The following is a 13,057-nucleotide window of genomic DNA, read 5'->3' on the forward strand; positions in this document are numbered from 1 at the left end:
CATTTGGAAAGCAATGATCTGTGTGACCTTGGGCAAGCCCTTTCCCCTCCTGGGTCTCAACTTTCTGCCTGTAAAATGGTGAAATTGGATGAAAGCGTCCTTAAGCCTGTATCTAAGACTTTCCAGTTCTCATTGCAAACTTTTTTTTTTTTTTTTTTTTTTTGAGACAGAGACTTACTCTGTTGCCCAGGCTAGAGTATAGTGGCATGATCTTGGCCCACTGCAACCTTTGCCTCCTGGGTACAAGCGATTCTCCTGCCTTAGCCTTCCAAGTAGCTGGGACTACAGGTGTGTGCCACCACACCTGGTTCATTTTGTACTTTTAGTAGAGACAGGGTTTCACCATGTTGGCCAGGCTGGTCTCGAACTCCTCACCTCAGGTGATCCGCCCACCTTGGCTTCCCAAAGTGCTGGGATTACAGACGTGAGCCACTGTGCCCCGCTGCAAACTGTTTTTAAACACTCTTGGAGTTCGTGGTATATTTCCACTTACACATGTTACATCTTCCCAGCAAGGACATATGCTCTGTGTGGTGTGGGGAGAGGAGGGAAGCGCCATTTAACATCCTCAGGTTACCCACAACCCACAGCACTACATACACATTGCTGTTTGTTTTTTTTTTTTTTTTTTTTAAAGAAACGGGGTTTCACTATGTTGGTCAGGCTGGTCTTGAACTCCTGACTTCTGGTGATCCACTCAGCTCAGCCTCCCAAAGTGCTGGGATTACAGGCGTGAGCCACCGCGCCCGGCTCTTCATTGCTGTTTACATTGTGGGAGTTCAACTGCTTTTAGGTGACTGAACTGGAGGAGATCATACTGTTTTTTAAAACATTAGGCCACAGACGAGTGAAAGACTATTCTGATATAATACATCACTCCTTCAATGAGTCAAACAGAAATGCTGGTCACAAGAAACCCTGCATATAGAATATTGCCATCTCTGATTGAAGAAATGGCAATACCATTCTAATCTACAGATTTCCATTTTCTCTGATATTTGGACTCAAACATCAATGTATATATGTATGTATATTTCATAGCTAGGATCAATTCTTAGTTAAAAGCATAGGCTTTGAAGCATTAATGAGTCCCAATTTTTTATGCTTCTTTAAGAAAATGTGTGGCCAAGTGCAGTAGACTGAGATTACAGGGGTGAGCCTGTAATCCCAGCACTTTGCGAGGCCAAGGCAGGAGGATAGGTTAAGTTCAGGAGTCCGAGACCAGCCTGGGCAACACAGTGAGACATTGTCTCTACAAAAAACTAAAAAATGAGCGGGGTGTGGTGGTGTGCGCCTGTAGTTCCAGCTACTCAGGTGGCTGAGGTGGGAAGATTGCTTCAGCCCAGGAAGTTGAGGCTGTAGTGAGCTATGATCGTGCCACTGCACTCTAGCCTGGGTGACAAACTGAGACCCTGTCTCAAACAAACAAAAGAAAAGTTGCATCTGACTGCTCTTTTTTTTTTTTTTTTTTTTTGAGACGGAGTTTCGCTCGTTACCCAGGCTGGAGTGCAATGGCGCGATCTCGGCTCACTGCAACCTCTGCCTCCTGGGTTCAGGCAATTCTCCTGCCTCAGCCTCCTGAGTAGCTGGGATTACAGGCACGCGCCACCATGCCCAGCTAATTTTTTTTTTGTATTTTTACTAGAGATGGGGTTTCACCGTGTTGACCAGGATGGTCTCGATCTCTTGACCTCGTGATCCACCCGCCTCGGCCTCCCAAAGTGCTGGGATTACAGGCGTGAGCCACCGCGCCCAGCCCTGATTGCTCTTAACTACACAAAGGAGTCAGGCTCAACAATACACTCAGCAGCTGTGTGATTATGGCCAATTTACTTAAGCTCTGTGCCTCGGTTTCCTACCACAAAGAACTGGTATTAAATGAATTACATTAAATTAAATGAGTCAATATTTATAAAGTCCCTAACACAATGTCTGGCACATGAAAACTGCTATTTCATTGTCTGTTAAAGAAAATAACACACACATGCTAATCCTTACAACTGGGGCACAACTGGGAATGAAAATATAATTTCAAATATTTACATAATTCATGAATTCCCAGTACTTCCATTGATGGTGACAGAAGCTAGAGTTTAGTAATGTTGGAAGACACAATTTTTTTTTTTTGAGGTTGTCAGGCTGGAGTGCAGTGGCGTGATCTTGGCTCACTGGAACCCGCCCCACCTCTAGCATGCCCAGCTAATTTTTTTGTATTTTTAGTAGAAATGGGGTTTCACCATGTTGGCCAGGATGGTCTCGATCTCTTGACCTTGTGATCCCCCCATCTCAGCCTCTCAGGCGTAAGCCATCACGCCCGGCCAAGACATAATTTTTATATACACAAATATGGTAGGTGGTAATGTTTTCCACAGAGTATAAAAAGGAGATTTCCCGTGGCTATAGATGCAGGGTGGAAAGTTAATTACAAGGATCACAAGTGATAGTAATCATCAAAGCCACACATAAGGGTTCAGAGACAAGTTAGGTCTTGTTGGGTCATTGGTACGTACTTAATGTGCAGTTGACCATGGACTGTGTGCTAATGAAGGAAATCAATCCCAGGGATGAATGGTGATGTAAGGATTAGTATCATCTACATGCAGTGAATTAGCTCCTCAGTGATGGAGGGTTCCTGGCACTACCTACAGGTCAAAGCTCCTCTTGCTCATGCTTTACAGACTGTGGCAAAATCCCAGGGCCCCTTTCTGAGGCACATTATGGTCTCAGGTCAGTAGCATCTATGACATGGGAAGATCAGAAAAGAGTATTCCAGGGGGTCAGGACACCCAATCATAAACCAACAAAGCCAAGGCTGGGACCATCCTTGGTTTAACTCTTCTGGCTCCTAGCTGCCTTGAAGTGGGCGCTAGCCCTCACCTCTGTATCTGAACACTGAGCTACAGGCCAAACCTATGGACACCTTTCCTCTACCTACTCAGGAGGGCAGGTCCTGAATCCTGCAGGGGAGCTGGGCTGTTGTCACTTACTCTGGCTATCTTGGCAGCAAAGCCAAACCAAAAACCAGCCACTTACTAACCCGGGCCTGGGGTGGGAGCTGCGCCAGCACAAGCAATGGCTTAGCAGCTCTACTCACCACGCAGTCGTCGATGATTTCTGCCAGGCGTGTCCGGTGTTTCCGCCCCAGCCGCATGATCTTTTTCCACGTGTAGTAGTACTCCACACACTGAGCCACCGTCTTGGACTTCACCTGCCAGGAAAGAGAGCTCAAGGTTAGCTCTAGCAGTGGGCAGAGAGCAAAGGCAGCAAGATTTTTTGAATATTTAATTTTATAATAGGTAATAAATAAGTTTATACAGTTCAAAAGAAAAAGGTACACAGTGAAAGGCCTCCTTCCCATGCCTGTCCTCACCCCTCACCATGCAATACAGGTAGCCCCCTGCGTTAATTTCTTATCCTTCCAGAATTTTTTCTTACTTTTTTTTTTTTTTTTTGAGACAGTCTCACTCTGTCACCAGGCGCCAGGCTGGAGTGCAGTGGCGTGACCTCGACTCACTGCAACCTCCGTCTCCTGGGTTCAAGCAGTTCTCCTGCCTCAGTCTCCCGAGTAGCTGGGACCACAGGCACGCGCCACCACGCCCAGCTAATTTTTTTGTATTTTTAGTAGAGACGGGGTTTCACCATGTTGACCAGGATGGTCTCCATCTCTTGACCTCATGATCCGCCCGCCTCGGCCTCCCAAAGTGCTGGGATTACAGGTGTGAGGCACCGCGCCTGGCCCAGAATTTTTTTTTTTTTTTAAGATGAAGTCTCACTTTGTTGCCCAGGCTGGAGTGCAGTGGCGTGATCATGGCTCACTGTAATCTCCATCTCCAGGATTCAAGCGATTCTCCTGCCTTAGCCTCCTGAGTAGCTGGTATTACAGGCACCCACCACCACACCCAGCTCATTTTTTCATATTTTTAGTAGAGATGGGGTTTCACCATGTTGGCCAGGCTGATCTCAAACTCCTGACCTCAAGTGATCCTCCTGGCTCGGCCTCCCACAGTGCTGGCACTATAGGCAGGAGTCAACACACCCAGCCTCATTCCAGAACTTTTTAAGGCATGTACCAGCCAACACACACACAAATATATTCCTTCCCTCCACCATCCTTCCTCAGAAAACACTATAAATACTGCTTTGCAACTTGATTGTTTTCGTAATATGGCTTGGAGATTTTTTCAGATCAGTCCTTACAGACTTACTCATTTTTTTTTAACCCATAAAGCAGCTGCTTTTTCATTTAATATGCTTGAATGGCTCTAACTTGACCTTCAAAATCTGCTTATGAGAAATGTTCCTTAGCAATAGACTAGGAATATAAGGCAAAAGTTATGATGACAGAGATTAGGTTTCGCAGGAAATGGGCCTTGCCCTTTTCAACCTCAAAGAGGCAAAGGTCTATGCATCTCAAGGCAAAAACATTCCTTTGTTTAGTTTATATGCTCTGCGATCAGCTGAGGTGTAATAATGTGGGTTTGCTGGATTCAGATTAAAGGCTGGCCTTACCTTTGAGGGTGGGAACAAGGCCACCTACATGGTGAGATGAGAGGGGCACCAAGTCCTGTCTCCTCAAAGTTGTCCCCTTCTCATCCCCAACACCTGGAATTTCCACACTAGAATCATCCGAGGGAGAGAGGATGGTGTCCATCCCAGAGGGCCCTGGGTTAAAACCCACGTTGCCGGGTAAGCTCAATACACGAATCCATCATAGACCATAGTGTGGGGCCTTCAAGGATTGAGGTCTATGCCAGACCAGTCCTGGGGGGAGGGTGACTCAAGAAAGATGGAGCATGAGAGCTGCCGGGCACACAGGGCAGCAAAGGTATGGTGGCTGCAAAGGGCAAGGCAGGTGCAAATGCAGATACGGAGTCAGAGGAAAGTCAGAGACAAAGTCCTCCTGCTTCTCATGTTTGTCCAGGCAAGGCCCTAGACTGACGACAAGAGAAATGCCACCCTAGACACCTCCAAGGACCATCTGTCCCAGCCAGGAGTCAGTGGGCACTGTCACCGGTGGCCCTGTTCTCTGTGTACCTGAACAGCCTTAACTGTCTTTAACACAATATGGCTCCATCATTCATCAATATGTTGAAACACTCTTTGAATGGTTTTAATTTTTTACGCTAAACCACCTCTTAGCCAATAAAGTCAATGTTTATCTGTTGCATAAAGTGCTATTTCATCTATGCGCAAGTTTTATTTTGCTTTAAAATGCTGTATATGCAAGGTATTTTTATTATTACTGTCATTATAACACCAGAAACTCTGCTACTGGGTAGAGGGAGGCCACACGTTCTCCTTTCCCCAGTTTCCCAGAAAGAAATTCTGTCAGAAATGTGATAGGTTTGTCAAATATACATAAAATAAATTATGTATGGCCAGGTGTGGTGGCTCACACCTGTAATCCCAGCACTTTGGGAGGCTGAAGGAGGTAGATCACTTGAGGTCAGGAGTTCAAGACCAGCCTAGCCAACATGATGAAACCCCGTCTCTACTAAAAATACAAAGCTTAGCCAGGTGTGGTGGTGCATGCCTGTAATCCCAGCTACCCTAGAGGCTAAGGCAGGAGAATCGCTTGAACTCAGGAGGTGGAGGCTGCAGTGAGCCAAGATCATGCCACTGAACTCCAGCCTGGGTGACAGAGTGAAACTCTGTCTCAAAAATAAATAAATAAATTAATTAATAAATAAAATTATGTAAATTGTGAACCAGGAGCCCGAGTTCTAGCTATTCTAATAGAATTATGAATTACACATTTTTATTAAGTTAGAAAATAACCCCACACCACTGCAGTGTCCAGATAATCTATGCCTTCTTTTCCGTGTCCTCTCCCTGCCACACTCCTAACACTGGGGCCACACCACCCCTATATTCCCTACCACCCTCACCAGCGAATGTGGAAGACATCCTCTTTGTAAGTATCTTAAACCAGTAACCAAATAGTTCTAAATATTTTTGTGTACAATTTCCCAAATTTAATTTCAAGGCGGCAGTGGGAAAAATCATGCTTACCATCTTCTGTACAAAAATAAAGTCTTTGCTGTAAGTGGCTAGTGCTTTGTTAAACAGTTTTCTTTCTAGGGAGGTCCACTTGTCCGAACCTACAACGAAACACAAACCTCATAAGAACAACTCACAGTTTCCCGTTTTTAGTTGTTGGTTCATTTAGCTAAGTTACAAAATACAACTGTGATATAATGCATACCAAACTCCCATTTGAACAAAAAGATAGTGTGATATAATGGTTAGGAGCTTTGACACCTGGGTTCAAATCCCAGCTATGGCGTTGACCTTGGCAAGTTACTCATTCTAAGCCTTTTTTGTTACCTACAAATGGGAATAATTATAATTGCCTCCACTGATTAGGATTTTTGTGAAAGTTAAAGAAGATAATGCAAAAAAATTCCCAGCATAATCACGGGGGAACAGTGAGCATTCAACAAATTTTAGGTACGGTTTTAACACAATTATTATATTCACCAATAAAAACATTCATGTAGCAAGTACCCTTCAGGGTGTGGACGGATTCACCCTCCACTCTCAAGATGCCCACAATCTACTTGGGAGACAAACCAGGAGGCCATGACGTTCAAGGTGGTAACTATAATTATTCAGGTAAAGGTGAGATGCCAGTGGGGCACATAGGGGAAACACCACCCTTAGGTTAGGACCAGAGCAGCCAGGAAGGATTCCAGGTAAAGAAAACATCTGAGTTGAGTTTTAAAGGTTATATAGAAGCAAGTCAGACAATAAGGAGATGGAAGAGTATTCTGGGGAGAGGAAGCAGGATGTGCAAAGTCAGAGGCAAGAGGGAAGTCATGCACTTCAGCCATTCATTCAACAGATATTTATTAGGTGCATATTATAAGCAAGATGCTGTGCTAGGAAAAAATAGCATTAACATTTCTATTTTTTTTTTTTTTTTTTTGCGATGGAGTTTTGCTCTTGTTGCCCAGGCTGGAGTGCAATGGCACGATTTTGGCTCACTGCAACCTCCATCTCCTGGATTCAAGTGATTCTCCTGCCTCAGCCTCCTGAATAGCTTGAATTACAGACATGTGCCACCATGCCCAGCTAATTTTGTGTTTTTAGTAGAGACGGGGTTTCTCCATGTTGGTCAGACTGGTCTTGAACTCCCAGCCTCAGGTGATCTGCCCGCCTTGGCCTCCCAAAGTGCTGGGATTACAGGCATAAGCCACCGCGCCCGGCCAGCATTAACATTTCTAAGTGCTTACTATATGCCCCGTTCTAAGTACTTCAGTTATTCATCATTAGGTTCTATTAACAATCCTGTAAGATTATGATGATGATGAGCCCATTTGACAGATGAGGAAATGGAGGTTTTTAAAGAACAACTAGTAATCTAATCTGGTTCCAGTATAAGGTTCCAGTAGTAGCAGATGAGGCTGGAGAGGTGAGTGGAGCCAGTTCTTGACAGATTTGCTGACTGAAGAGGGAGAGGCTTCACTGCTGGGCTGCTGCATATGTCTTACTGGCTAAACCTGATATTTATGTTTTTTTCCTCCAAGAAAGAAAGCAGGATATGCAGATAATAATATAAAATGGGCCGGGCGCGGTGGCTCACGCCTGTAATCCCAGCACTTTGGGAGGCCGAGGCGGATGGATCACGAGGTCAAGAGATCGAAACCATCCTGGTCAACATGATGAAACCCCGTCTCTACTAAAACTACAAAAAATCAGCTGGGCATGGTGGCGCGTGCCTGTAATCCCATTGACTCAGGAGGCTGGGGCAGGAGAATTGCCTGAACCCAGGAGGCGGAGGTTGCGGTGAGCCGAGATCGCGCCATTGCGCTCCAGCCTGGGTAACAAGAGCGAAACTCCGTCTCAAAAAAAAAAAAAAAATATATATATATATATATAATATATATATATAATATAAAATGGTACTGGCTTGTTTAGGGCAACAAATAAGGCTTACTTCTAAGGGGACTCCTATTTCTGGGGGCTCTAGGGAAGGTTCAACCACTGAGGCTGGTTCAGGAAAACTCAGTCTTGTTCTTCTGGCCTGCTGAATTTTCACATCTCTTATTCTTTGGATTCTATTAGGCCAAGGCTTTGACCTCACTACACTTCTCAGAGCTCTGGTACCCCAAACCATAATATCATTCCTCCCATTCCCGGCAAGTCCAAGCTTCCATTTTGCTATGGTCAACTGGTGGGGCTGTAGTACAGGAAACTCTAATTGCCTCTTCCCTTGTAGTATTTGGCCAAAATAAGTGAATCAGGTGAAACTGCTCTGGGCAGGCAGGGGCCTCCTTAGACCACAGATGGGGAGCCTAGGGTCCTTAGGAGAGTATGTGGTTCAGTGATGTAAACTCACATTTCTGAAATAAACAACTTCCTTGTATGACTCCTTGATGGGTCCTCAAGCCAGGAGCTTTGGCTCCAGACTCAGAATATGCTCTCCACAGCTGGGCTGGGTCAGACTTCTACAAAAGCAGGGCCACCACCCAATGTATTTGGTTTGCAAACATATACATAATTTTTTTTTTTTTTTTTTTTGGGTGGGGAGATGGAGTCTTGCTCTGTTTTCCAGGCTGGAGTGCAGTGGTGAGATCTTGGCTCACTGCAACCTCCGCCTCCTGGGTTCAAGTGATTCTCTTGCCTCAGTGTCTTGAGTAGCTGAGATTACAGGTGCGTGCTGCCATGCCCAGCTAATTTTTGTATTTTTAGTAGAGACAGGGTATTATCAAGTTGGCCAGGCTGGTCTTGAACGCCAAACCTCAAGTGATCTGCCTGGCTCAGCCTCCCAAAGTGCTAGGATTACAGGTATGAGCCACTGTGCCCAGCTGCAAACTTATCTCTACTTCTAGGAGGAAAGTAGCTTTCCCATGAATCCTCAGCAGAAGGGAGCCATCTTCCATGGGTTCCAGAGGACTGGACAGCTCTGGCTGTGCAGATCACAGCAACAGGGGAGCCTCAGGGGGCCTGGGGGCTTGGAGAATCCTTGCCGGAGTGCATGTGAGCACAGGGGGTTGGTGGGATTTAAGGCTCTATAGCACTTCCATCGCCATTCTTCAAATTCTATCCAACATTCAAAGCCTTGGGGTCTCCTTACCCAGGAACAGAGGCAGAAAGAGGGACACAAAAAGGAATAACCAACAATTCAGCTGAACAACAAACAGTCATGGTTCCTTTTAGGTATCCACCAAAAGAGCAAACGGGTAAGAGAGTTCAGAAAGATAACAATGGAAGGAAGACTACAATGGCAGTCTGTCACACCAGCTGATTCATGCAGGCTTACACAGAGGCTGCTCTGCTGACCTGCTGCAGGTCCACAGTCTGCATGGCCCTTGGCTGCATCTCCAATAGGGAATCAGGGGACATTGTGCTGATGAAGCCCTCAACTAGATCAATGATAATTCTTTCCAATATCAGCCAGACCATCAGTTTCCTAAGTTATAGTGCAGCTCTGAGACACGACAAGACACTAACAGGGCCACCCAGCCTTCTCAGCCTGTCTGCAGTGGATATACTTCTTTCATTTTTTATTTTTTATTTTATTTTAAGATGGGGTTTCCCCATGATGGCCAGGCTGGTCTTGAACTCCTGACCTCATGTGATCCACCCACCTCGGCCTCCCAAAGTGCTAGGATTATAGGTGTGAGCCACCACACCCGGCCTGTGGATATACTTCTTTCTGCCTGCTAGGCTCACTACCAGATTTCTGGCCCCAAAAGCAGTGTTCAGTTCCCAGGCCTGTTGATTTCTGAGAAGCATGTCCCTTCATGTTTCCAAATTGCTTGCCAGATGCAACTCCACAGGTGAAGTAACTTCCTGGCCCATCTGTTAGGAGAGATCCCAAACCTCATGGGGAAAGGAGACCTTCTCCCTGCTGACTCCTGGCGGTTTAAGACTGCTGCTCTGTCATAGGATTTGAAGCCTTCATGATTCCAGAACGTGCACTCTGTACAACTCGTCCTGAGCTGGCGTGGGCTGCATGTTCTCCCTGTCCCTCTATGTCACTCTCCATTCCAAGGGATGCAGGGCTGTGTCGGGGAGCATGGTCTTAGAGAGTAAGAGGTGGCTCTTCTGCATAGTCCTAGGGTCTGTGCTTTGGTGCAAATGACAACCCTCTGTGTGTGCATGTGTTAGTGTCTGTCCAACAGGGTGTCCACAAAGCGAGGGACAGAGGCTTGTCCGGGCAACGAAACCATTCTCACACTACAGCTGGCTTCCTAATCACAAGATTGCCCTCTGAGACTGACAGTCTATCCCTGGGCTCTTGGATTGAACTCCACCAGGCTAAGGACAGATAAACAACATGAGTGTGTCTGCCCCAAATAGTATCACTGAACTGTGATAAAAAGGGTGAATTTAGTCACCTTAGGTTGTGAACCTGGTTCTGCCACTTAACTTCTCTGAAGCTAAGTTTCCCCACATGACATGGGGATGGTGGCTGACAGGTTTGGTCAGCCTGTGACTGATACAGGTCAAACCTGTGACTGGCAGGTTTGGTCCTAAGAGTTCAGGACATGTTTTGAACCTTCACTGGCCACTTGGAGAGCAGATTCCAAATCAGCCCACGGCTATGAGACACAGGCTGCCCCTGCTGATATGTGGACAGTGGCATTCAAGACCACCTGCTCCTTGTTCTGTGGATTTCTTATCCCACAGTCTCACTCCTGGCTGCTTATAATATCCATAGTCTTCTCCTTCCTGCCTCCAAAATCCCTCTGTAATCTGAAGTTAAGGAAAGGCTCAGGTGTCTCTCTTCCCTCGAGTCTGTCTGACAGGGACATGTTCCTCATTCTTAGACAAGATTCTAAGCCGGCCTTTCTTGGATCCTGTATCTTGGACAAAGTCCAGGATAAAATACAAAGCCGAAGCAAAGGGTTGCCTCCAATCCTCCCCTTTCCTTCAGCTGCCCCCCCCGCCCCCCCCCTCCCTTCTCTCTAGGATCTCTGCTGCCCATTCAGCATGCACATAGGGTTCCTGGGTTGACAGTCCTCCGGCACTCATTTGTTCTACCTGGGGATTCCTGGCTATTGGGCTATTACCAGCAGTGGCCCCTAACAAGACGATTAAGGCTAATTACAAAGAACCTAATTAACTGGATGAAACGCTGCTGGAACAGTATCCGGAGGAAAGCTGTTCTGACCTTCGGTTGCCGGGAAACAGGCTCCGGACTGTGGCTAATCTGGGGGCAATCTATAGTGAAACCAGGCAATTAAAAAGAGACATGGAGGGGTGAGAGAAAGTTTGGACACAGTATCTTTTAGAGGGCCGTTCTGTCTTTCTTAAAACTTACATTGATTATTATTATTATTTTTTTTGAGACAGCGTCTCACTCTGTGGCCCAGGCTGGAGTGCAGTGGTGTGATCTCAACTCACTGCAGCCTACGCCTCTCGGGTTCAGGCAACTCTCCTGCCTCATCCACCCAAGTAGCTGAGATTACAGGGATGCGCCACCATGCCCGGCTAATTTGTGTACTTTTAGTAGAGATAGGGTTTCACCGTGTTGGCCAGACTCGTCTTGAACTCCTGAACTCAAGCGATCTGCCCACCTTGGCCTCCCAAAGTTCTGGGATTATAGGCATGAGCCACTGTGCTTGGCCCCACGGATAATGTTTTGTAGTTACACAAGACAGACACGTTCATTGTAGAAGAAGGACTGTTTTTATATCAGATTTTCATTTCCACACAGGGTTTTCAGTAGTGGGTGAAGGTTGAGTAATTTTTTTTCAGGGTACAAGGTGAAGCAGGTTGCTACCAAAGTTTTCTCTGTGGGCAAAAAGGGGGAAGCCTCAATCTGAATCCAGAATTTGAGTTTGTCCACTAAGAAATTTTTAAAAATTTAAATCAGTGTCGTGTCAGGCAAGGTAAAAGAGTTTTAACTCAGTCATATGCTTGAGGGAACCACTGTCTAGATAGAGACACAGGCTAAGGATGCCTGGAAAATGAAATCACAGCTGTGCTCTTGCAAATTATTCTCTTGAGTATGTAATTCTGTCTCCTCATCTAACTGGGGCAGCTTCCAAGCCAGAAGAGACCAGCCCTCTCCAACGGAATGAGTATTTCCTCTAGGTCTCCTCCAGCTCCACACCTCACGTCAGGGTTTTCAGGACTGAATAGGTGTTTGGGCTGTGCTCAGGACCGATAGCAGCCTCTGTTGAATGCTTGCCAAGAAGCCAGGGTCAGTTCTAACACCCCCTCCACTCTCCATCCATCTGCAGGAATGACCAGTTGACTGAAAAAAACCAAGCAAGCTGCAATCCCTCTAATTGCAACCAGGCTTCTTCTCCACCCTGACTCCCCCACGCTCGGCCCTTCCCAACCCAAGGGCTAACTAGGAACCGTTGTACACAACTGCTCACCACACATGGGTGGGAGGGTGCTGAGCGCCACAGAGGGCTGGACTGTGCATCCTTGTGTGGGTTGAGCGCCAGGAGCCAGTGCAACAGCACCTTCCTCTGAGGATCCCATAGAGGGTTCATGTGGCCTTGGCAAGCAACCCTTAGATCTGGACGAGATGCCCACCACACTGGTCCTTCCCCCACAGCACATCTCTCCTTGGTCCCAGCACTGGTCACTTTTTCCTTTTCTCAATGGCTTGCAATGGGTGGGAAAGGGAAGATAATGAGTAAAGTAAGGAAGTGATTTTCGGAGGCCTGTGTCTTTGTCTTTCTCCCCAAACTTACAGCCTCCCTCCCTGACACGGACAGGCTCAGGCAGGCTTGGGAGAGCTGAACTCCCTCTCTAGATAACTAGGATTCTGGAGAGCAAATTCAGGGCTGGGACTCAGGGTGGGTGACACTGGTCACAGCCACAGAGTCGGGAGCCAACGGAGATCCAGAAGATAGGGTCCCAGCAAGGTGGCAATTAAGCCAACAGGAATTCAGTACTGGAGAGCAACCCAACAGGGCTCAGGCACAAAGGCCAAGGCAGAATGAGGGCCAAGGAGATGGGATTCACTGATACCCAGGAAGCAAATGGTGGGGGGCTCAGCAGTTGGGGAGGGAGGTGGTGGCTGGGGCATGTGATGGGGAAGACTCCGCTGCTCCCCTATGGGTTAGAAGGAAACTGTTAAGGAGAT

At 46.7% G+C, this 13,057-nt stretch overlaps 1 protein-coding gene across 16 annotated transcripts in view; it reads right to left on the reverse strand.

Moving 5' to 3' along the window:
* Positions 1-13,057, reverse strand: part of TRERF1 (transcriptional regulating factor 1) — a 233,789-nt gene that overhangs the window by 12,242 nt on the left and 208,490 nt on the right. For all 16 annotated transcript variants that reach the window (XM_032299404.1, XM_032299416.1, XM_032299415.1 and 13 more), the window contains 2 exons: positions 6,013-6,101; positions 3,095-3,208 (listed from right to left, as the gene is read on the reverse strand). In XM_032299404.1, coding sequence (XP_032155295.1) covers positions 3,095-3,208; positions 6,013-6,101 — 203 coding nt within the window. The remainder of the gene's footprint in view (positions 1-3,094; positions 3,209-6,012; positions 6,102-13,057) is intronic.

Source organism: Sapajus apella, unplaced genomic scaffold (assembly GCF_009761245.1).
Source record: "Sapajus apella isolate SASKATOON/1434 unplaced genomic scaffold, GSC_monkey_1.0 scaffold41, whole genome shotgun sequence".
Taxonomy (NCBI): Eukaryota; Metazoa; Chordata; class Mammalia; order Primates; family Cebidae; genus Sapajus; species Sapajus apella.